General features: G+C 56.1%; 7 protein-coding genes across 7 annotated transcripts; 3 read left to right on the forward strand and 4 right to left on the reverse strand.

Annotated features, from left to right (window-relative positions):
* Nucleotides 1-569: 569 nt before the first annotated feature.
* Nucleotides 570-4345, reverse strand: CMQ_2670 (snf2 family helicase; the record flags this gene model as incomplete). Its single annotated transcript, XM_014316748.1, has 2 exons — nucleotides 570-3532; nucleotides 3586-4345. 2 exons carry the CDS (start codon nucleotides 4343-4345, stop codon nucleotides 570-572), a joined length of 3723 nt encoding a protein of 1240 aa, XP_014172223.1.
* A 910-nt stretch (nucleotides 4346-5255) lies between these two features.
* On the forward strand, nucleotides 5256-6155 carry CMQ_2768 (c2h2 type zinc finger domain containing protein; the record flags this gene model as incomplete). The annotated part of the gene is made up of 2 exons (XM_014316846.1): nucleotides 5256-5720; nucleotides 5820-6155. 2 exons carry the CDS (start codon nucleotides 5256-5258, stop codon nucleotides 6153-6155), a joined length of 801 nt encoding a protein of 266 aa, XP_014172321.1.
* A 206-nt stretch (nucleotides 6156-6361) lies between these two features.
* On the reverse strand, nucleotides 6362-6865 carry CMQ_2545 (cell cycle control protein cwf14; the record flags this gene model as incomplete). The annotated part of the gene is made up of 2 exons (XM_014316623.1): nucleotides 6362-6505; nucleotides 6563-6865. 2 exons carry the CDS (start codon nucleotides 6863-6865, stop codon nucleotides 6362-6364), a joined length of 447 nt encoding a protein of 148 aa, XP_014172098.1.
* Nucleotides 6866-7137: 272 nt separating this feature from the next.
* CMQ_3134 (pyrroline-5-carboxylate reductase) lies at nucleotides 7138-12153 on the reverse strand (the record flags this gene model as incomplete). Its single annotated transcript, XM_014317212.1, has 3 exons — nucleotides 7138-7675; nucleotides 7945-9056; nucleotides 9820-12153. The coding sequence occupies 3 exons, from the start codon at nucleotides 12151-12153 to the stop codon at nucleotides 7138-7140; spliced, it is 3984 nt and encodes a 1327-aa protein (XP_014172687.1).
* CMQ_2803 (NADH-ubiquinone oxidoreductase b14) lies at nucleotides 7144-7722 on the forward strand (the record flags this gene model as incomplete). Its single annotated transcript, XM_014316881.1, has 4 exons — nucleotides 7144-7186; nucleotides 7281-7342; nucleotides 7399-7656; nucleotides 7711-7722. The coding sequence occupies 4 exons, from the start codon at nucleotides 7144-7146 to the stop codon at nucleotides 7720-7722; spliced, it is 375 nt and encodes a 124-aa protein (XP_014172356.1).
* Nucleotides 12154-16036: 3883 nt separating the features above from the next.
* Nucleotides 16037-18293, reverse strand: CMQ_3114 (mRNA export factor mex67; the record flags this gene model as incomplete). The annotated part of the gene is made up of 3 exons (XM_014317192.1): nucleotides 16037-16075; nucleotides 16139-17590; nucleotides 17847-18293. 3 exons carry the CDS (start codon nucleotides 18291-18293, stop codon nucleotides 16037-16039), a joined length of 1938 nt encoding a protein of 645 aa, XP_014172667.1.
* Nucleotides 18294-19017: 724 nt separating this feature from the next.
* Nucleotides 19018-23293, forward strand: CMQ_2506 (dead box helicase; the record flags this gene model as incomplete). The annotated part of the gene is made up of 3 exons (XM_014316584.1): nucleotides 19018-19260; nucleotides 19325-22295; nucleotides 22518-23293. 3 exons carry the CDS (start codon nucleotides 19018-19020, stop codon nucleotides 23291-23293), a joined length of 3990 nt encoding a protein of 1329 aa, XP_014172059.1.
* Nucleotides 23294-24255: the final 962 nt, after the last annotated feature.

The following is a 24255-nucleotide window of genomic DNA, read 5'->3' on the forward strand; positions in this document are numbered from 1 at the left end:
GTCTCTACAAGAGGACGGTTGTTGCAGATGGAGGCAGGCCAGACGGTGGAAGGTGCCACGAGTCAGTCCACACTGCGTGACGGCGGCTTGTAGGCGCTTCTTCGGAAAGGACCTGCTTCCACGCCGTTCCTCTATGCATTTCAAGTGGCGTTTGTCCAAGGAGGAAAGGAGGAAGGAGTTTTGACCGGTGGTTTTCGATTGCTATTTCTGGCACACTCACTCCTATAGCGAATGATTCTACAATAACATTATTTCACTATGGCGGAGAGAGAGCGTGAAAATGATGTACGACGATGAGTCAGCTACGAAGCACTTCCAGAGCAGCAATAATGGGTTCTGTATTCCGAAAAAAAAAAATGCACACATTAGTATAAAGCAACGCAACGTGGCACGGCTTGCAAGGCAGAAAGGATTCCTTGTCCCAGATAAAGTGTGAGCACAACTGCAGCTCCGATCGGAAGGCAGAACGAAACCAAAGCAGCAAAGAGAAAAGCAGGGCCAGCCAATCCCAGCATCGAGGATATAAAGTCGCGCCGTCCATTCGAGAGCGGGATAAGAACAGAGGAAGATCAGCGGAAGAGTCGCCGGAGGTCGTGCAGACGCTGGCGGGCGGCATCGGCAACGCCCATGCGGTCGCGGTTGAGCGACAGGTTGGCCAGCTTGATCTTGTCGGCCTGGATCTCGAGCATGCGCTCCTCGAAGCTCCGATTCATGATGAAGCGAACGGTGTGAACAGGCCGCTTCTGGCCTAGCCGATGGACCCGGTCAATGGCCTGGGCCTCGGCTGCGGGATTGTACTGTGGTTCCATGACGTAGACGTAGTTGCCGGCCGTCAGGTTGAGTCCCAGGCCCCCGGCCATGATGGAGACGAGGATCACGTGCACAGATGGATCGTCGCGGAAGGTATCCATGGCCTGTGTCCGGGCCGTTCGCGACATCTTGCCGTCGAGGCGACAGAAGGCGATGCCGTTGTCGCGGAGAGCCCGCTCGATCAGGTCGAGGTGCGAGGTCCAGCCGGAGAAGACGACGGACTTGATGGGCTGCTCGTCCGGCATCGTCCCGCTCTCGCGCTCGTGGTCCAGCAGGTCTGCCAGTAGAGCCCGCGTCTTTGTGTGAGGTCCCGAATAGGCCTTGAGATCGACGGGTTTCCGACTGGCAGCAGGTGATCCGTGGACGAGCGGCGGCCTCGCTGCACGATCACTGCCCTCGTCCAGGTCGCGGCTGTGACCTGGAGCGTCGTGCTCGCCGTCGGCACGGTCTCGGCGGATTTCCGGACAGGCAAACAGGACAGGATCGCGGCAGTAGGGACAGCGACCGGGCTGGCCGCTGTTGCAGGTGGCGCCACGCTCCTCGTCGCAGAAGTGGGTGATGCAGTCCGGGCAGTAGAGATGGTAGCAGGGCGTCATGTAGCCGACCACGTCCTCCTGCTTCTCGGACCGGATGTTGGCCGACATGTCTTCGAGCGAGCTGAGCTTGCGCTTGCAGATGACACAGTTGTCCGAGTTGGAATTCACCAGCAGGTCGTAAATCTCATACAGCTTCGATTCGGAGGGCGGACCCTTGACCCGGCCGTTCTTCTCCTCGTCCTCGTCGTCGTCCAGGTTGATGGCCGACTCCGGGCTCGTGCCCAGTGTCAGCATCAGCTCTGTCTCGCGCTGGACCGTCTGCATTCGCTGCAGGTCGTCGTCGCCCAGCAGGTCTTTTCCGTGGGCACAGATCAGGCGCAGTCGCAGGATCGCTTGCAGGATGTGGATGTACGTCTTACCGCCCAGCAACCGCTCGCTCTGGCTGGTCAGCGCCTTGACCCGGTCGTTGGCATCGCGCTCAAAGAAATCATAAATCTCCTTCTCATCGGCCGCGAAGTCGAGCCGCATCGTCACGTCGGTGCGTGGCGGCAGGTCGATCTTGTCCTTGAGCCGGCGCAGCGTGATCGTGTCGACGAGGATGCGCAACTGCGGCAGCACGTCCGGGTCGCATGCCCGGAACCGGTTGACGATGTGATGGGCAAATTTGGCTCGGTCGTGGAAGGGCTGCAGCCGTAGAAAGGACAGCAGCGAGCCCAGGTCCTCAAGCCGGTTCTGCACCGGTGTTCCCGTCACCGCCCAGCGCCGGCTGGCCTGCAGCCGTGTGATGGCCTTGAACTGCAGCGTGCTCGGCTCACGGATCATGTGTGCCTCGTCCAACACGATGCGGAACCAGCCGATCTCCTCGAGCGGAAACGGTCCTGCTTTGCCGCGATTTCGCGCCGTCAGCTCGCTTGACACCGAGCCGTACGTCGTGATGACCAGGTCGAACTCGCTCAGCTGCGCCACATCCTTGATCCGATTCTGTCCGTGGTACACGTGGAAGCTCAGCGCGTCGGCTGCTAGGTGCTGCTTCACTTGCTCCTCCCAGTTTGTGATCGTGCTGAGCGGACACACCAGCAGCGTGCCGCGTCCATTGCGTCGGAGTTGCGTCAGGCCCAGCTCCTGTGGCACCGGCAGCTCAAAGTTGCGTGACATGGCCGCCTTCTTCTTCCGCACCACCTCTGTCGGCTGCTCCGGTGCCAGCCGGCTCCACTGCTCTGCCGCTTGCCGAGACGTCGCGATCAGCGACAGGATGCTCAGCGTCTTGCCCAGTCCCATCATGTCGGCCAGGATCCCGCCCAGCGACTCGGGCGGTGGCTGGGACAGCAGCTGGTCCGTGATCACATTGTGGTACATCGGACAGCCCGACCGATCCGGCTTCTTCGTCCAGATCGAAGACATATACTTGTTGCCATGCTGTTGAGCCAGTGGCGTCTCGCGCGTCGTCATGAAGTAGAGACCCTGTTTCTGGTGCCGTAGCAGCGGCGTCAGCACGCACGAGTCCGGTTCCATCTCTGGCAGGTCATCCGTGTGGGCCAGAGAGTCGAACACCGCCATCACCTCCGACCGGATGTCCTCCATCGTCCTAGTCTGGAAGGTCGGCGGCAGGATGAGCGGTGGGCGTGTGGCTGCCGTCGACGACGACGACGACGACAGCTGACCGTCACTCGGCTTCGGCGAGAGCACCAGCGGCTCCTGCGGGAGCATCAGCCGGATGCCCGGCTGCACGCGATGCGGCGTCACCAGCCCAAAGCCGAAGCCTGCCACCCGCTTCCACACCGGCTTGGCAAAGGTCGACGCCCCGTACAGGACAAGCTCTATTCTATAAGACTTGGAGATCGGCTGGCCCGCTTCTTCGTCCTCGCTCTTTCGCCGGGACGGGATGCGCGCGTCAGTGCGAAGGTGCACCTTGGAGATGTCCATCAGCGGCGTCAAACAATTGGCCGACCGCTTGTCCAGGCTGCCAAACACCTCGCGCGTGTGGTCGTACACCTGTATCGTGTTTGTCCGGTCGTTGTCGATTCGCCGCAGCACGATCTTGACGGCCGGCCAGTAGGCCGGTCCCCCGATCGCTTGGATCCCGGGCTTCGGGACCGGGAGCTTGTGGCAGTCCACCGAGACTCCGGTCAGCATGCCGTAGCACACTTCGTGGTACGCGTCCTTGGCGTCGGTGCCGACAGGGTTGTCTGTCATGTCAGCGGTAGCACAGCACAAGGTCACGCCGCGCAGATCCTCTTACTGTCAGCACTACCGGTCAGGTCGACCGTCACCGGGTTCTTTGCCGGTGCAAGTGCCTCGGACGATACCTTGACGTCTTCCTTGCTGTCATCTGAATGCAGGCTGTCCGCCAGGATGCCGCTGCTGCTGCCGCCGCTAAACAGGTCGACCTTGCGACGCTTTGGCTCCGGCACGTCGCTGCGGTCTTTCAAATGGTAGCCCTGCTCGATCAGGGATGCCATGCCGCCAAAGTCGGGGCCGCCAAGGAAAGACGTCGGTGGCGTCCCAGTCCCAACGCCGCCGGCAGATGGCGTCATGAAGCGGAACGTCACTTCGCTCGAGTGGGACGATCCGGGGTCGAGCGCAGCCCCGTGGCCGTCGCCGAGAAAGAGACCCGACACGGAGCCGGCAGCACTCTCCAGCCCGGCCATGGTGTTGGTGGCTGACGAGTGGATGCTGTCGGGCGTCTGCGGCCGAGACTCGGGGGGGAAGGCATGGCTCCTGGGATCGAGCAGCACCGCGGCATTCCAGGAAGCCAGGTCGTTGGACGGCGTGCTGCTGCTGCCGTAGTGGAGGTCTTGTCGGCCTTGAGGGCAGTCTTGGTTAGTGCTCGAGGGATCGTGAAGTTGTCTGGCAGGAAACTGGGATAAATGGGGTACGTGGACGAAAGAGAGGGGAAAGGCTGCCGGAGGCGCGTATATGCCCAGCTGCATGTCCTCACAGGGCACAGGTGGAGACGGGGGGGCCTGGCTACCGTTTGGTTGATGGGCCGGGGGCGCCATGATGCGGATATCGGCGACTGAATGCCTCCGAGTTCAGTCAGACCCGCCTGACGTTGTGTCGCGGCAGCTTCTCATGCGTTCAGGTACGGTGGTGATGAGAGAGCAGGATCATGAATGGCGCGACGCTGCTAAAAGACACGACTTGGTGAAGAGGCCAAAGGTGAGCGTGATCTCATCCGAGCAGTGAGAGCACCGAGATGGGAGAGGCGTGATGGATGCGAAGCCGAAAGAGCGCGGGTGGATGCAAGAAGGAATGAGAGAGAGATCAGAGGGACGCTTCCTGTTGGCAAAAAAGCGTCTGGATGCCAAAGCCGATGGACCAGAAATAGAAGACGATGCGCAGCAGCAAGGCCGGACAGAGGCCGATGTCCAGCGAATCTTGTCGACTGCACGATAGGAATACTCTCTCGAAAGCTTTATCGCATCCCACCTCAAAAACGGCAATCGTGACCGGGTCGCTAGCGCTCACGAGACCTACAACGGAAGGAAGCCTCTTCAGCCGCATGTGACCAGCGGCGCAGTTGCCCCTCCGATCTGATTAATAAGAAAGAAATGGGTCTGGGCGTTCGTAGTGTCTTAGTTGGGAAGGTCCAGTAGACGGTGGCGACAGTCATCGTGGTATGCTCTTACGTCGCCCTTGGCCGCCATTCACGTGACTGTATTGTCTCGATGCCTCGCCTTTATCCTCTCCTTCACCGTCGTCCCTCGTCCGCCGGTGAGATGGCCATGCCTGCCCAGGCTGCCTGGAGTGGAGCGCTGTCCGTGCCAGAGTCAAGGACCGGTCTAAGCGGGCGCCACTCACGGTCGGTAGGAGCCGACGAGTGTGTGCCACGTGACGTTTTGGAATTCATCCTATTATGTGTAGTCATAGTACATAGTATCTGCCACTCGGGCAGCATTGCACGGCTGCATGCACAAAAAGGCGGTGACTCGAGCGACGTCTGGACCCGGTCCTCTTCATCCCACCTTTGCGTTGCCGACCACCGAGATCGCAGGCCCCCTCCTGTGGCACATGAAGCGCTCACGCTCGCCCGAGGAGCATCTGCCGTCATCATCGTCGCCCGTTTCCGCTGACGAAGAGCAGGGCCAGCAGCCCTCGACCGAGGCAGACGTAGAACTGCCCAGCGCCAAGATTGCCACTCTGGACGACGGCCACGCTGACGCTGCCGCAGAGCCAGCCATGATTTGCCTCTTGCACCGCGAGAGCGTCGACTTCTCGTCCTACGGCGCATATGAGTCGCACTACAACCGAGAGCATCTCAACCGTTGTCTCGAGTGCCACCGCAACTTCCCGTCGCCCTTTTACCTCGGCCTCCATACGGACGAGTGGCACGACCCTTTTGTTGCCGTCAGGCGAGACAAGGGCGAACACACGGTGCGTTGGTTGCTCTTTTCTTTTTCTTCTTCTTCTTTTTTCTTCTCCTCTTCTCTTCCTCTTCTCTTCCTCTCCTCTTCTCCTCCCTAACACTCTCAGTATGCCTGCTTTGTCGAGGGCTGCGAGCGCAAGTGCGGGTCGGCCGACAAGCGACGGCGCCACCTGATCGACAAGCACCACTTCCCCAAGAACTTCTTCTACGCCATCACGCAGCATGGCGTCGACGGCCGGCAGTCTCTCCTGGACGACGGCCGGTGGCGGCAGCAGCAGCAGCAACACCACCACCGTCGCCGGGAGAACAGCGAATCGGACTCGGACAGACAATCCGACGTCGAGATGGACGATCTCACCGGCGCGCTCTCGGCCATGACGTTTGCGCCCCGCGGCGTGCGGTTTGGCCGCGGAGGCCGAGTCGGCTTCGCCCGACGCTCATGATGCAACGACAGTAGACTGTGGACAGAGACAGAGGATGGGAAATGAATAACGAGTCACTGAAACAAATGAATACCATTAGCCCTCGCCTGCTACTTGCGTCTGTACTGTCCGTGACGAAAGAAAAATAGAAAAAGAAAGACCGGATGTTCCCGAGTCGCCTGGCCGACCGCGTTCCCTCCAACCAGAGCAACATACCGGTCATTGGCCTAGTCGCTAGACGCACAGCCTCTGCACCCGCAGCTGACGCACTGGATCTCCTGGTCCTCCTTGAGCTGTGCCTTGGGCACCCGGCAGATGCAGGTGGAGTTGAAGTTGGTCTCCTTGGTCTGGACGCACCGCAAGCAGCACAGCTGTCGTCTGTCAGTCCGGGCTGCGGCCACACGCACGTTCTCGTCGATGGCGCTTACCTTTTCGTAGCCCTGCTTCTTCCACTTGGCGATGAGCATCGCGTCGGCGTATCCGTTCTTGAGCAGCCAGTCGTACAGCTGCTTGCTGATGGCCTCCTTGTCGTAGTAGAGCTCGTAGATGTAGCGGCTCCGCTGGTGGGAGATCTGGAAGATGGGCCACTGCGCCTGGTGCTTCGGCATGTTGTCAGACGGCGCGTTCTGCGCGTCCTTCATCTTGTTGGCAAACACCAACAGGTCATCTTCGATGTCGGTGAAGCCGTCCGGCGGCGGCTTGCGCTTGGACGCGTGGCGGATGGCAGGCATGGTGGGCGGACAAGGCAGCGACACGTTCGGCTGGACCACGTCGAGAGAGCTCGACGGACAAGGCTGACAAAAAGGTCGAATCTGGGTGGCGGTGCACGAAAAAAAGGCGGTCGTATGGTCACGTGACTTTTGGATGCCGAACTAGCGGATAATCTTCAGTGTCCGGCCGTCTTCCTCTCGTCGAGATCAAACGGCCGCGCGACATTGACGAGCGATACTCTTGATCTCCTGCGACCTTGCGACCTTGCGACCTTGCGAGAGCGATCGAACGATTACCAATGGCCATCTCCCCTTCCGAATTTGCGCGCGTGACGCGGCAGTGTACGTCGGAACAGGCTGTCTCTGCCTTTCCCCTCTTCCTTTCCCTTCCTGCCGGACTGTTCCGGACGAGCGCTGACGAGAGGCCTGTTCACAGCTACGAGCTGGGCCGAGGCGAGGCGGAGAGTGCTGTCGGCATACCGCGAATGGATCCGAGCTGTACGTCCCGGAGAGGCATCCAGGTGGGATTGGCAGGAAGCTGACCTCGCTCGCAGGCTCCGGAGATCCAGACGATGTATCAGGTACCGCTGCCGGTGGCAGTAGTGCGGACACGGATCCGACAGGAGTTTGAGCGACACCGGTTTGTCAACAAGCTGCCGGTGGTGGACGTGCTCCTGTTCCAGAGCTCGGCCGACTACCAGGAGACGCGCAACTTCTGGCGGCAGACGCCGCACGTCATGGCCTTCTTCAAGGAGGAGACGATCCGGGGCGAGAAGAAGCTGCCGTCCAGTTTCATGCAGGGCTTTCTCGAGGTACGTCCCGTTTTCGTGCCTGTAAGCTGTCTAGAGGGATGCTGACGACAACAGGGCCGCAACTAGAGTGGCGTTGGTAGAGCTGATGCAGGGCTGTCTCGTGTAAATAGCAGCGTATGACGGAAGCTGAATAGAGAAAACATGCTACATTGTGTAGATGGGATGCAATTGATCTATGGACCGAAAAGATGTGGAGGGTAGTGAAGAGAGTATCGAGTATGGATGAGAGGATGAAGAAAGAGTACGTGGACAAAGACAGACAACTCCCTTTCCTGCTCTCCTTAAAACCGCGTCCGATTGACGCCCTCGACGCCCTTTCCGAGCTGGCTGGCGACGGTGGTGGATTCGCGAACGGCGCGGGCCACGGTGCCGCGCACGCCGCCCTCCTCGAGCACCATGAGGCCACCGATGGTGCAGCCGCCGGGGGTTGTGATGCGGTCGCGCAGCAAGGCGGGATGGTCGCCGTGGAGGACGAGGCTAGCGGTGCCACGCATCGACTGAGCGGCCATGCGGATGGCCTCAGCGCGCGGCAGGCCCATGGCGACGGCACCGTCGATGGCAGCCTCGAGCAGGAGGGAAAAGAAGGCCGGTCCGGAGCCGCAGAGGGCGGTGCTGGCGTCCATGGCTTCGCGCGGCAGATAGGCCACATCGCCGATGCGACGGAAAATCCACGTGACCAGAGCAGCTTGGGAAGGGGGCAGTGGCGGCTGCGAGGCGGCGATGACGGTCATGCTCTCACGCACGAGCGCGGCCGCGTTGGGCATCGCCCGCACGACGCGGCAGCGCCCATCGACGGCCGGATCCAGCGTCGGCACCATGCCACCGTGCAGGTCGGCCTCGATCTGCTCGACCGTCACGCCCGCACAGATGCTGATCAGCAGCTTGCCGTGCAGTGCCAGCACCATGCCTGGCTCGGCCAGCAGTGTCGGCACCGCGTCTGCCTTGCACGCCAGCAGCACCACGTCGGCCAGCTGGGCCGCGTGCACGTTGTCGTTCTGCACCACCTTCACCGCCGACGAGTGCGCCCACAGGGCTGCCTTGACCTTCTTCGCCGACTCCGTTCGCCGCACGCACGCGATAAATCGTCCTGGCAGTCGCTCTGGTACCTCATCCGTGGCCGATGACACCGGCGTCGACGTCCCTGAGGCACTGCTGCCCCCGTGCCCGCTGCTGTGCCCGCTGCTCGGCCCCGACGCCACCACCTGCAGCGGACGTGGTGCGTCCATCTCCGCGATCGACGCCAGCATCCCCGACAGGATCGCTATCCCCATCGCGCCACAGCCTAGCACCGCCAACGTCAGCTGGCCGGCCGGCGCCGCGCTGCTTGACGTGCCCGCCGTCAGCAGCCCGATCGGAGACGCCGAGTAAGAAGGCATCGTCGATATGAGGACAGATATAGGCTGAAATCGAATGTCAGATGGAAAGCAGAATGTTAGACCTGTGGGACCTGTAAAAACAATCGGAGCCAGATGCCCAGCACGCCAGAGTCAATAAATACTTCGTACGTCGTCGTACTATTTGCTCAACTGCTCCCTGCATATGTCGTTTGTCCCCGGCCTCAAGTTAAAAATAGGGGGTCGCATGTTTTCCCGGCTTTCCCGCACACGGAGCACCTGCAGATCTAAGCTCCCCGACCTCCTGCCACGTTGGGCAGCAACAGTGGTAGGAGCGCGCCATTTCCGCCCACACAACACCTGCCAAAATATCGGGAACTCCCACTAGTCCCTACAAACACCTGCAATTATCGCTGTTGTGGACCGCTTGCGTGCCCCTTTGTCTGCCGTTTGCTTGTTCCGAAAGGTCCGGAGCACCGTGTGCTTAACTTATTACTTTTATGCGGCAAAATCCTAGAAATACAAAAAGAAATACAAGTGTATGCGAAACTTCCCGACCCTGCTTCCTTCAGCGGTCTTATGATGGCGTGCGAGCTACTAGGTGATGGCTAAGAAGACAGGGAACATGCTTGGGTATAAGCGAGAGACATAAAACAGAAATCTGCTGGCACGGAGTTTGACATCCGCTTGACATGAGAAATAGAGCGCCCAGCCGATGAGCGAAAGAATGTAGAAAGCTGGCTGTGTGTGTGTGTATGTGTGAGAGAGAGAGAGCGTGTGTGTGTGTAAGAGAGTCAACATCATCGCGTTCGTTTGGGCTCCATCATACCCGGGAAACATCTCCCAGATTCAGCCAGCTCATGTCCGACGACGTGTTGGCACTGGCGAGCTGTGGCTGCTGACTCATCCCTGTCGGAACGTACTTCTTGCTTCCAGGACCGGTTGACGGTGTCAGAGGCGTGCTATATGCGCTGCTTGGCGCCCTGTCCGTCCCCCATGGCTTCTCATTGTAGCCTGTCGGGTCCCACGCCTCGTGCACGCTGCCCGGAATCCCGCTCGAGTATCCCGACCGCGACGACGACTGGCTGGTCGACCGCTCAATCTTGCCCTGCATCCCGTTGGCCAGGAAGCTATTAAACGTTGCCACCGTCGGCGAGCCCGAGTTGACCCGCTGGAAATGAGGCCGAGCCTCCGGCATCACGGGTATCGCTAGCGGCGCTACTCTGGCCGACTCCTGAATCATCTGGCTCTGGTCGCCCGCCGAGTACCGGCTGCTCGCGTCGCTGAGAACCGTCGTCCGGTTCGAGTCGGCGTTCAGCAGGGTCGCGTTGCCTGTTCCACTGCCCGCTGCGTTCCCATTTCCGCTTCCGAATCCAATAATGTTTAGCGCACTGCCCCCCGACCAGTACCGGTTCCAGCCCGAAGACCGACGTGTGTTGTCCGGCTGCAGCGACTGCTCCGTTATTGGTCTTGCCTGCGGCACGCTGCCGCCGTACGGACTGGAGCCGGCTCGCTCAAACTGCGCCTGCTGTGGGACTGCCACGACTCCCACGCTCTGCTCTTCCACTGTCCGCGGAATCGGCTTGCTGATCGTGCTCTTGAATGCCTTGAACACGCTGTCCGCCGAGTCTCGCTTCGCGTCTCCGCCGTTGTTGCGCTGCATCGTCAACACCGGCCGCGGTTGGTTGACACGGCCCATCAGAATTGCAACGGACGAGAAGGAGCCTTGAGAGTCCTGCGCCTGGTGGTTGCCCCGGAATACAGCCCCGCCACCGATCGGCCGCGGCATCGAGTTCCCGTTGATAAAGTCATATGCATCCTTCTCTGACGACCCACCCTCGCTGATTTGGCGGTTGTGAGCAGCTGCGTCCTTCGGGCTCTTCTGCTTACGCCGGCGCAAGATCAGGAAAAAGGCGACGAGCAGAATGATGACCAGCCCGGCAATTGAGCCTACCACGGCGCCTGCAATTGTTCCAGACGACGGGCCATGTGATGTGGCCACAACCGCCGCCGATGAGGTCGCCGCTGCCGAAGACGTCGCTGCCGACGACGCTGCCACTTCCGAAGTCGTCGGTGTTGACGATGCCGATGCCGATGCCGACGGGGACACCTTGGCGTGGTTCTTTTGCGCAACGCTGAAAATCTGCGTGGCGTTCTGCCACGTATTTTCTCTGCCGTTGAACACGCAGAGTATTTCGCTACCGCCACCTCCCGCTGCCACAATCGTGCCGTTCGAGCCTTCTGCGACGGAAAACCCGGTGCGGGTGACCGTGGGCGCCAGCGATGAGTTGTACGTAGGCCAGCTGTTAAGCGTGAGAGACTGGGTGTCTGCCCGTGCTCTCATGTCGTTCCATTGCTGCCCGGCCGCCGAATAATCGCCTGGAAGCGCCCGCTTGACGGGGGCAGAGCTCGTCACCGGCTGGCCGCTGGCGTCCATCAGAACCATACGGCTGACCTCGTTGGGCGACACGCTCATGTCAAGGGTGTAGAGGTTCTTGCTGCTGTCGTCGCCAGTCACGATCGCTGCCTGGATGCACGAGGTGTCCTTTGACAGCGCCGTTGCGAGCGTGGCTCCCGAGTTTTTCCATCCGCCGCTTGTCGGGTTGAACAGCATCACCTGGTTGTTCGACGTGCTGCCGCCTATCAGGACAGCCTCGGACGACGACCATTGGAGAAGGATCGGGTTTTTTGTCGGCGGCGCGATAGATTCGTATGCGAGCACACTGTAAGGGGCAGAAGCCCCAATGGTAAAAGTCTGGGTCGAATCTCCTGTCAGGCCATCCTGAGATCCAGCGTACATGAGAATCGTGTCTGAATCGCTGATGTAGACCGCTGCGTGATATAGTCGGTCCTGTGTGACCAGGGATCCGGGCGTGATTGCCTCCCATTTGCCGGTTGCATATGTAAACTTCTGCAGCCCGGTGTAGTTGCTGGTGCTGCTCGATCCGCCAATCACGTAGAAACCTGCCTGTGCCGCATCTGCTGGCGTCGTGCCGAGACAGACACCTCCGGTTACAGACTCACCCGATGGGAGCTTCTTCCAGTCGGCGCCCTCTGTAAAGGCCAAAGACTGGAAGGCATCGGCCGAGTATGTGTATAATGTGTTGTTGAACATGACGGCACAGACGTCCGTCAAGGCGACGGTCGGCTGAGGAAGCGCCATGGTTCCTAGCTTGCTTCCCGATGCCTGTCGAGATTTGGTGATGCCTGCAAAGGTGAACAGTGGTCGTATGCCACGCGAGGGAAACCTGTCCCCGACGACTCGTCAAGCGAGTCCGAATGCGTTCGGATATGCCACCTGTATTACGCAGCCACAATCACTGCGAACCCGGCATATCGGGCCTACCGCAGACGGATCGATTCGAGTCGGTCGGAGAAGAGCAGTGTTCTGGAGAAGCTGTGTCTCGCTCGACGCGTTCGAAGGATTGAAAAAGCTCGTCGAAGCAGCTTGTTATTCGAAAACGTAGCGGAGCCTCGTAAAGAATGCGAAGGGAGGCAGCCGCGAGAGGGGCTAGTAAAAGGGATGAAGAAGAAAAAACCCGATGAGTGGGAAAACGAATGACAGCAATGACAGGCCGCTGAGGCACGCAAGAGGCTTCTAGTTCCTCTGTTGGGATTCAAACCGGCACCCGTAACGGCGACAAGCAAGTGTCGTAAGAGGCAGGAGGTGAAGAAACTGAACACACGCTGAGGGGGTTTGAAAGGGTTTTGTTTGAGCGCCGGGATGTACAGGCGGAAAGGGGAGAATGAGATAGCAGGAGGACCGGCCCCTGGTCGAACGAGCTTGGCGATCGACAGAACAAAACTCTCCGTATGCAGGATGTCTCCCAAGAGGTTGAGTGTTTCCAGCAGGTGTGTGGACAAGGTGCTTGGGGCAAACGTGGAAGGGAACGGACAGGTGGATTTGCTATCCCTCTCTCCGTACTTCTTGTCTCTCTCTCTTTCGTCGCACGACTGGGGGGGCTAGGCTAAACTGCGGAGGGTGTGGCACAGCGCAGGGGATCCGTACTGATGGTGCGGTGACCAAGCGCAACAGGAACTTGGTTGGGGTGTTAATGAGTCTGGTAAGAGCCAGGCTTGGTGAAGGCTGTGGGCGGCTCCCTGGTCCCCATGCACAAATTGGCTCTCGGCGCCGTCCTGTTCCTGAGCGATGACCGTTGTTGTGCCGTCCAAAAAACGTTTTCCCGAGGTGAACGCGGGACGGGTGACCAGTTGCACGAGGTTCTCATGCGCGATGGAAAATCTGTGTTATGTCTTAGAGTAGTAGGAATTAAAGGGGAGCAAAACGGCGCGATCCTGGCGCAAGGGACGAATTGATTCTGCTATGCAGATTCTAGACGGGATGCGCACAAAAGAAGTGCAGACAGGTGCCTAGAAATCGCTGCACTTTCTACGTCGGACAACGTATAATAACGAAGGGATACTCGCCCGAGCACGAACGCAATGGCAGTTTGCACAACGGGAAGCAGCCTCAGTCAGAGCTGGGAGGAGCGACTCACAAGAGAAATGGAGTAGCGCAGGGGTACAGAAAGATGTGGCCAATCAGCGGTCAGGACTAGGTGCGAGCTACGCAAAGGGGGTAGCACGCATGAAGTGATACTTTAAAGTACTCCTACTGGTGATCTGAGCACGGTACTTGTGCTCGTACTATGTAGTCCACGGTGCCCTGTCGATCCATTTCACGAAAAAGGGGTCAGAGTGAACATCACATCAGTGACATTCAGGTACATACGGACTCCGTATACGCGTAAAAGTAGGGCTGCTAGGCCTTACAGAGTACACGTATTTTAAGATACACACCACTCCATACTAGCTCACGGACGACTGACTGTTAGCTCAGGCGCTCTGCACACGATACGTGATGTGTTTCCCGAAGCTTGACCCTCTGAGCCCCGTGTATACACAGTCCATTGCAGTCGATTCGCTTCAGGACTCTGACTCAATGCCAGAAGCGCTGGAGTGACAAGCAGTACTCGTAAGATACAGGTAAAACGTCGCTTCCCATCCGTATACGACGTGCTGTATCTGGAGCGGCACCTGGCTGAAACGCGCCGTTCTGAGCAGTAGCCCTGCCCCCTGAGCTAACAGGACCCATAGGAGTGGGTACTGTCTTGACCCACTGGCCTGCCCTGTTCTGGTTGCACTACAAGCGGGGCTATGTTGTTTTTACGAGAGGGCCATGCTGCAGCTCCTTTCATTGCCTCCGCCTTCGTTCACCTTTTTCATTGCCACATGTAGAGATGGTTCTTCCGTCCTCGTATGTACGGCGTGTTCCGTACGCATGTACTCCGTACGACGTGATAGAAAAGCAAAGTAGTACTCCGTATTGAGCCGCAAGGGAAAGGCGACCCGGATTGATGGGCATGATACTACTCCTTGTAACCGGATTTGTCACATTACGACAAGCCACGGGTCCGGGGAGTCTCATTTTAGGAGCGGGCTTGGGATCCAGATCATCCTGTTGCGAGTACCCCGTACCGCGGGCCTTCCTCCATACGAGATCATTACTCCGTATATCGGGTTGTGCTAATGCTCGTAACGTTTTCGTTAACGTGTTCCAGCATTTGCCATCGGCGCGTCACGATCAAGTCGGAAGACCGGAGCAATCTCGAAGAAAGCCACTAACGGCTGTGATGACGGAACATGTGATATATGCGTTTCCCCTTCCTCATTACAAGTAAGATACATACGAGTACTCCTCGTATCTCACATACTCTGCAGAGGATCTACATACTCCGTACGGAGTACACAGTAGGTACTGTACAAACATAGGGTGATGTTTGATCTGCTCTAATTATTCCCGACTTGTGCTGAAGAAAAGCGAAGAAGAAAATCCTACAGAGTACGGCTGAGCCATACCGGTTGGGGCAATTGGAAGCATGCCGTCTGTTGTGGTTTATTTTCGTTCCCTTTTGTCAATTTACGGGAATCGTGTTTCTGTGTCTTATGTAGCAGCTCTAGCCTTCGAACGCCGTCTAAGACGAAGGCAGAAAGGCGTGGCCGAGTACACTACGGAGTATGTATGTACGGAGTACTTTCCTGCAAAAGCGTACGAGAATGGAGTAAGATACGTCGTATTGTAGCCATGTGCTTCTATATTTGTGGCGCTCACGTTTTTTAATCGACCACGCAGTCATATGATCGTGCTCCTGGCTAAGCGCTGAGTTGCGTAACTGCTTCTGCTTTTCACTACGGAGTCTGCGGTATGCGTATCACTCAAGATCGGCGGTACCCCATTCTATCACGTTCTCGTCCCATCCTGCAAATCTCCAGTTTTTCGCGCGCGGCTTTGGGCGAACCAAATCGCAGACAGTCATCTACAACACCTAATTGGCTGCACATAGGCCAATTTGGCCCATCTATCTCTTCCATCGTCGGTTGTTCCCTCTGCGTTCCTATTCGTCCTCTGGCCTGAGTGACGGTGACGACTGGTCAGCCCTACGATTTGGAGAGGCAGTAAGCTGTTAACGATAACGCTTATTTGTTCTCATCACGGGAAAGACGTGGTAACCAATTTGTGAAAATTGAATTGATAATCTGCACCCGCCCTCGTCAGATTTTGGTGCCGTCAAGATTGATTATCGGTATGTGCATTGTGATGTTGAGCTAGGATATCAATTTGTGATATTTAAGTGTTTTGGATAAAAAAAAAAGCATGACGCCTTAATGCTGCATTGTTAAAATAAGCTTAGCCCACAAAGAACAACCGTCTAGCAACACCCTTTCCCAAGTACGGGCCTTCTGCATACTCTCAACTGCGGTTGTCATGGTATTGAATTTTTTCAAAAACCTATTTCCCTTTCCCTGCCATCCTTCCGATATGCAAGTACAACCCAACCCGATTCAATTGTAGGCATCACAATGATGTATGCTTACCCCCTTCTCAAATTCCACCAATCGATCATCGCCAAGCAGATAACTCCTTTCAGTGAAGCACAATGTGGCCAACTCGTAAGGCTGAACGGCTGGCAATCTGCCATACTGCATTATCCAGACAGACACACGAGAGAAAGGAGACTGTTGTGATTGATGTTACAGCTCTGCCGCTACATAGGAGCCATGAAGACTTCAGGGCCAAGGTTTGGCTGGTGCAGCAAAAGTTAGCTCACATTCTTAACTTCCTGAGGGAGTATTTGCAAGTTACATACCTGACTTTCATTGAACTTTGCAATAGCCGCACTGAAATTCCACCCAGCCTCCGCCAAACACATCTCTGAGTACTGCGGATTCATGTTGGTGACTTTAGAGAGCTCGGCTATGAGTTCTTGCTTCTGGCCTTGTTCCGATACCGTGTTGGTGGTTTGTTCGGGAATGTCTTGATGTGCTCTCAAGGACAGCATGTCGTTGACAACGCGGAACGCAGTCGCAGCGCCAGGCAAAGCCGGACCAAGGACAAATGTGCGTGTGAAGCTACGCTTGCCAGACTTCCCGGTGGCTGAGTCGAGCTCGTCGAATTCGCCGTGCACAGAAATCAGGAGACCATCCACGCCAACCGGACTCTGGCCAGAGGGATCCGAAATACCGGGAAGCGGATGACAGTCGACAATGTATTTTTGTAGCCCCGTTTTCAGATCTGGGTGTTTTGTTTGTGGTAGTGTGTTCCAGAGTTCCCTGATCACGGCAGCACCCTTGACCAGCCGCTGTATGCGTGCACTTCTCGTTGTGATTTTGGTGAGGTTCCGAGAATACCGTAGGTACGCGGCCCATGGAAGCACTGGGGTGTCACCGTGATCTCGTGGTGAAGCTGTGGTGACAGAAAGAGAGAACTGGCTGGAGCTGTCATAAAAGGTGTTCACAAGCTGTGCTCTGTCGGTGTCGTAGAGTTGAAGAAACTGTGTCAGAAATGCTTCGCCGATCCCACTGCTGTCACGGAAGTCTGGGCCGAATTGCGGAATTGGCGTAGGTCTTTCTGCAGCCTTTGCAGCTTCGGCAGCAGCGATCTGCTCCGGGGTTCGGACCTGAATGCCGCTCAGGTTCATGAGCTTTGGGAACCACTGTAGGAGCTCTGCTACCATGTTCGGGTCTTCCTTCTCAACAGGGTTCCCTGTCATGAGGAGTGTCTCCAAGTTGCGAAAACGTCCTCTCCACCTATTGAGACTTTTCAAGAATTTAAATTGGTTGCCGCTCAAGTCCAGATGTTTTAGTTCCGGAAATGTTTCGGCCAAGTCAAAGACTTGTCCGACATAATCGATATTGTTGTTGGCCAGTGACACGCTGAGAACTGCCTCTCGCTTTGCTTCTGCTGTGGGAAATGTCTCATCACAAATTGCCATGAGAACCTTAAAGGTCTTTTCCGCACGATCTTTCTCGCTCAAGTAGCCCATGCCGATAAGAACGGGATCCTCGCCCAGGGCAGATAGGTTGAGCAGCTTGGTCGTAGGGTCGTACCGGTTGCTCAGAACCTGCTGCAGCTGGCTCTTTCGCTCCAACGACTCTTGGGATAGTTTGGGCTTGGCGTCCGTCTGCGAAGGCCATCCTTGTGGGTCCTCGGAGACGATAAGCTTTGCGCCGGCGAATGAGAAACCGTTCAGCTTCGCAAGCTCTTCAGCATCTTCCTGAGACACCATGACATGAAGAACAAAGTCACTGTCGAGCCGTGACTGTTGTTTTGCCGTTAGCTAGGCGGGGAAATAAATCACCCAAGACGGGTGAAGAAGTGGTGATGGGTTGGGAGCCCGTGAGGTCCTCGAGCAGTCTTGGTGGCCAAAAGCAATAACAGGGCTGTCCAAGTTTCGCATCGCGCCGGCTCTGACCTCAACCGAATAACTGCTAAGCAGGAAAAGACAACGGGAAAGAGGGGGCCACTGTCGAAAACGCCGTGAGCTTCCCAAACCGATCTCCTCATCTAATACATACCTTGATGATCTTGACACCGCGACCCATATTCGACGACTTCCGTTCCAAAAACTCAAGCATTCCTTTTTCTCCTCGATCGGCATTTGAGGCTGCCTTACTCTGCTCCAAGCCCACAATCCTGAAAACTTTGCGATTTGCATGACTGCTGAACTTCTTGCGCGGAAGCTCCGACACTCGCTTTGCCAGACTGCCGCCGTCGGTAACGCCCAGATGCCTTCGAATCTTTTGCTCTGCTGTAGCGTTTGAGCGCGATCCACCACGGCCTCGTGATGAGTTGCTGCTCTTCCTTATTCCATCTCCCTTTGCGACGGGACTGTTGCCCATGATCACGTCACCGTTGCGATCAACCTTGGCGCCACTGCCCCTATTCCGAGGTCCGCCTCCCCGCCCAGAGCCTCTTGGGGTGCGCGCATTTGAGCCACCGCGAGTGTTGGTAGGCGGAGCCATGTCGGAAGTCGGAAAATCTGGTCTGTCGGGTGCGTGGAGGGCAGAGCAGGAAAGGATTCGGGCCAGATCCGATGCGATCGCGGGAAAATGAGAGATAGGCGCAGAGGTTGGAGCTTTTTATTGACAACGTAGGGAGGACTCGGGGAAGGCGGAGAAAGGCCTTCGATAGAGCTCTCGATAAATGTCTGCTTTTCGATTTCGCCTCAGATTTTGCTGGCTGAATATGATGGCTGGTGAAAGAGGAACTAAACCGGTAGCAAAGCGCGCATACAAAGCTTCTTTGGTAGGTGCCGGTAAGGGTAAAGAGTCCAAAATAATGTAGGGCACAAAATTCGTACTCGGTGTGATCGCAGGCTGAGCGCAGAGTGCGAAACTGCAGGTTGAAAGCTGCTTTGTTTTCTTGAAAGACGGAAGGTTTTTGATGGCCGCTTGCGGAAAGCAGGCAAAATATGATTGGATACGTGAATCGACCCGCTTGTGTGGCGTCCTGTTAGGCAGGCAAAGAGGATCTGATAGTTTGGTCACTTACCGGGTGCCCCTCTTTCTTGAGAGCGTCCTAATCACGTGACTTGGCGTCAATTCGATCTCGCGTCAATCGTAGCAAGTTGACTGCACGCGTCGCTTGCCTCTTAAATATACCCCGAGTAAATCCAAGGACGGCCTTACGGCATATTCCCAAAGGCCAAATATACCTTGGCTTGCTATTGAGCGGGCTTAGATAATAATGACGGACGACGACGAGTTTGGCGATGACATCGCCGATGAAGACCTGATGCTTGCTTATGAGGCAGCATCTGCACCGACCCTCTCGGCTTTACCAGTTGTTTCTCGTCCTTCGAATGCTGCAGCCGTCATAAATCAACCTCAACCTGTCTCATCTAGGCAAATTTCGAGTGTTGGCCGGCAAATGGGAGCACCGCGCCCGCCAGCGAAGTCAAACAACTCGTTAAAAAACATCATAGCACAGGTAAGGCTTATTGCATACACTTGCTCCGAATACTGCGACGTCTGATCAAGCTTTGCCATTGCAGGTAGAGGAAAGTAGAACTGGATTCACCGATGCCGCTGCAGAGCTCGACGGCTTGCCTTCGGACGCCTTCGATAGTTCGCAAACCAACGTGGGGCAATCACAAAGATCATTGCTGGCGAGCTGCAGACAGCCATTGCGCCTGTCCGGACAGACTTCTCTTCGACAAACAACTCTGTTCGGTGACAGACTACAGACCGAACCTACACAGCCGCCGCCGTCTAACCGACTGTATCGGGGCGACTTCCCACCAGAGACACCAACACACCACAAATTGGACCAAGAACAACTGAAGACCTGGGTGTACCCAACCAACCTCGGTCCCATTCGAGATTACCAATTTAATATTGTCAAAAATGGACTTTTCCACAACACGCTGGTGGCTCTTCCTACAGGCTTGGGAAAGACGTTCATTGCGGCTACTGTGATTCTCAACTTTTACCGCTGGACAAAGGATGCCAAGATGGTGTTTGTGGCACCGACGAAACCTCTTGTCTCTCAACAGGTCGAGGCTTGCTTCACCATTGCGGGTATTCCTAGATCAGAGACAACACTCCTAACGGGTGACACTGCTCCGGCTCTGCGGGCTGCTGAATGGGCAAGCAAACGCCTCTTTTTCATGACACCACAAACGCTGCAAAACGACCTCTCGAAAGGGTATGCAGACCCCAAATCGATTGTGCTTCTCGTCATCGATGAGGCTCACCGTGCAACGGGGGACTACGCCTATGTCAAAGTTATTGGCTTCATTCGCAGATTCACTAAGAGTTTCCGTGTTTTGGCCTTAACGGCAACGCCTGGATCCACGGTGGAAGGCGTCCAGGACGTCATCAACAATCTGGGCGTTTCGCACGTTGAAATTCGGACAGAGGAATCTCTCGACATACGCCAGTACGTCCATGGCCGAGATGTTGAGCGATTTGTGCTCGATCCGTCGGTAGAGATCAAATTTGTCCAGGAGCATCTTTCCAAGGCTCTGAAACCGTTCTGCGAGAAGCTCGACCAACAGAAAATATGGTATGGTCGAGACCCTATGTCGCTGACAATGTTTGGTTTGATGAAAGCCCGGCAAGAGTGGATGGCTGGCCCAGCACGGCACTTGAATCAGGGAACAAAATATATGACCATGGCAGTATTTGCAGTGCTTCAGAGCGTCGCTCATGCGATAAAATTGCTAAACTTCCATGGTATCAAACCGTTTCACGACAGCATGGCCGAACTCAGAAGTACGACTGAGAAGGACGAGAAGGGACCCAAGTACCGGAAACAGCTTGTTGGGGATCCTGATTTCCAGGAAATGATGTTGACTGTCGAACGGTGGCTGCAAGAGGACAGCTTTGAAAGCCACCCCAAAATTGGATTTTTAAAGGAGAGGCTGAACACCCACTTCCAGGACAATCTTGGTTCCAATACACGGGCAATTGTTTTCAGCGAGTATCGTGACAGTGCGGAGGAGATTGTGCGCACACTAAATCGGTGCAGCCCGAACATCAAAGCTGCGATCTTTGTGGGCCAGGCAGATTCAAAGCGCAGCTCCGGCATGAAGCAGAAACAACAGATTGAGGCGATTGAAAAGTTCAAGGCGGGGGCTTTTAACGTTCTTGTGGCAACGTCGATTGGCGAGGAGGGTCTGGACATTGGTCAGGTCGACTTGATTATTTGCTACGATGCCTCTTCTTCTCCTATCCGCATGCTCCAGCGCATGGGCCGTACAGGGCGGAAACGTGCCGGTCATGTCATTCTGTTGCTGATGAGGGGAAAGGAAGAAGAGAAGTTCACGGACGCACAGAACAACTACACTCACATGCAAAAGCTGATCAGCGACGGGTCTCAATTCGAATTTCGCTTTGACATGTCCGAAAGAATTCTCCCTCGAGACGTCAAACCGGAGGTGGAAAGGCGATTTATTGATATTCCTGTCGAAAATACTCAAGATTTGTCTCTCCCAGAGCCGAAGAAAAAAAACGCGGCAAGGACTAAGAAGGCACCCAAGAAGATATTTCACATGCCGGACAATGTCGAGACCGGATTTGTTAAAGCGTCTGCGGTTTTGGGCGGACCAAAGAAACGCAATCAGCCAACTTTGGACCGTGGTCCGGTAGAGACGGACTTTTTGGCTGATACTTCCGATCTCAAGGCCATCATGGCGACATGCAGCGCCTTCAAAGCCTTTCCTATTAAGAACGGGTTCGAGAATGGTACGGTTTTCAACTTGGGACACCTAGAGGAAGTGGATGTCGGCACGGCACAATTTGAGTTCCTGCAGAATCTACGACCTACGAAGTATCTTGGCCATGGCCAATATACTCGGCGCAATGTCCGGCTGATGGGAAGGATGGCAGAGCAGGCGTATAGTCAACCGACCAAGAATGCCAGGAAGTATATGCGGATCCCGGTACCCGCGTTCGCTGCCAACTCAGATGCCCCCGAGGAGTCTGGGCCCGACGAAGTGGTATCGCAGACAATGACCGTCGAACCACTGCCCAAACGACGTCGCGTTATCGCCCCTGCTACAAAAGCAACACAAAGACAACGAGTGGTGACATACGGGACTCTTGATGAAGAGGCCGAGAAAGATATCGGCGAAGAAGAGAGTGAGCGACGGCCGAGAAAGTTCAAACCGGCAGTTAAGGGCTTGACGAAACAGAGGAGTTCTCAGTTTGTGACGTATGCAACCCTTGATAAAAAATTTGATGAAGATGCCGAGGAAGAAGAAGAGAACGAGCGTTGGCCAAGAAAGAGTTTCAAGCCCGCCATCAAGGGGTTGACGAAACAAAGGAGCTCTCAATTTGTGGCGTATGCAACCCTCGACAAGGACGTGGACAAAGACATCGGGGCAGAAGAAGAGAGCGAACGTCAGCCAAAAAAGAGCTTTAGGCCAGCCGTCAAGGGCTTGACGAAGCAGAGGAGCTCTCAATGGCAATCGTACGCCTTGTCAGGGTCCAACAACAGGCCTCCACCAATATCAAGGCCAAGTATGCGACGCAAAGCGCATATCTTCTCAGACGATGAGGACGAGGACGATGAGTTACAGGAAGAGCAGGAGGAGGAGCGGGAGGAGGACCGAGAGGAAGAAGATGACGACGAACAAGATGTGCAAGAGATGAAAGAAAAGGACAGGGGAGACGGGGATGAGCTCGAGGATGAGGACGAGGCCAAGGAAAAGGACGGTGACAAAGTGGAGGAGCGCCTGAAAGAGCAGGAGACCCGGGATAAACTAAAAGCACCCGAAATGGAAGAAGAAATGGAGGAAGAAGAGCTTGATGAGGAGATGGAAATCATTCAGATCTTGCCCACCAGGACTCGACGGGATCGTGGAGGTGCTAGAGGCGGAGGTGGGAGGGGCGGGAGGGGCGGTAGAGGTGGAAGAGGCCGTGGGGCTGCACAGGTCTCGTATGGACGTCTGGAAGACAAGGGGGACGACTGCATGCGAACGAGCGACATGTACGAGAGCGATGGGTCTGACAGCGGCGGCGATCTTGTGGATTTCATTGCCGACGACGACGAGGTGGAAATGGCGACATCGAGCTCGATGGCCAGAGTTGACGATGATGACGACTTTGACGAAAGCCGGAGCAAAGGACCAAAGAAACGACGGACAGGCCCCTTTATATCTCCATCGATGCCCAGCTCGCCACCAATGCAGACGATCAACGAATTTGACAGCGAAGACGAGGCTCCCGGCCGGACCACGAAGAAGCCTAAATTTTATGAGCCCATGCACCTCTCGCAGACGCTGGAGAACGACGGCATCGACGAGGATGGTGCGGCTCCTGTGTTTGGCGAGAAGACACGACCACTGGGTCGAGAGAAACAGCCGGCAGCTGCAGCAAGACGTGGGCGGACTGGAACGTTGCATAATATAGAAGGCGGCGATGATGATGATGATGACGAGAGGGGCATTTTTGCACGGCGGCCTCTTGGGGCACAGAGGAGCCGTCGGCTGATGAACGACAGCGACAGCGACGACTAACTAGGTATTCTGTCATGTCTTGTTCTCTTTTTGTTAGGGAAGATAACATGCGATCGCTTACAAGGCGACATATAGGCTTGGTCACGAGGAGCCATTGAACAAGGCGCGACGAGTTGAAGATATAGGCAGATATAGGCCAAGAAATTTATTGCACAATACACGAAATATTCAAGCAGTGTTACGCTTGCTGACTAAACCCTACCTTGTCTGCTATCGTTTAACGAAGTCTTGTGCCGGACGCAATGGATGTGTGCTTCTATTTGACGGAAAGCCCAGGTCAGCGTCAAGTTTCTCGCGAGTAAGTCAAACAGAGAGACATCTTTGGCCGGCTCTCTCCTTTTGTCAGGACCCCAGTTTAAAGCACTACCCTCCCTTACCTCTGCCTCCTGCCTCGACCTTTCCTCTGACCCGGCCCTCTTCGCTTCGCCCTGGCTCACCTCTCTCTCGATCCAGCACATTCCCCCCCACGACTCGACTCAACCCGTCAGCCCGAGAGCGTCGGAGGAATCGAGGCACGAAGAGGCGTGCTGGAGAAAGAGAGGGATCCGAAGAGAAGACAAAGAGGGCTAATTGGGAAAGAGAGAGAGAAAGGCAGAAAGCATCGGCCAAGAGCTCGAAAACTCCAGGCGCTCGAGCGACGTTAAGAAACGCGCTCGAGCACAAGGGACAGTCTCAGACGGCTCTTCCTGTAAGTATTGAAGGGGTATGTGCCTACTTTATCGGCACTTCATCATGTGATATGAGGAGAGAGGGCGGCCTGCTCGTGATGCAGCAAAAAAAAAAAAATGAAATCCGGGCAAGGCTTACCTTTGCGTCACATTGGCGAGGGCAACAAGCACCGTACGCCTGTCGCAATCCAACTGACCCAAAACTATAGCAGTATCGATAGAATCGAATTCGATATCTGTTGAGCCTTGATTGCTTGGCCGCGGGGTGCTCCGTTCGACTTCTCTGGGAGGGTG

The sequence above is a fragment of the Grosmannia clavigera genome, assembly GCF_000143105.1.
Source record: "Grosmannia clavigera kw1407 unplaced genomic scaffold GCSC_144, whole genome shotgun sequence".
In the NCBI taxonomy this organism is placed as follows: Eukaryota; Fungi; Ascomycota; class Sordariomycetes; order Ophiostomatales; family Ophiostomataceae; genus Leptographium; species Leptographium clavigerum.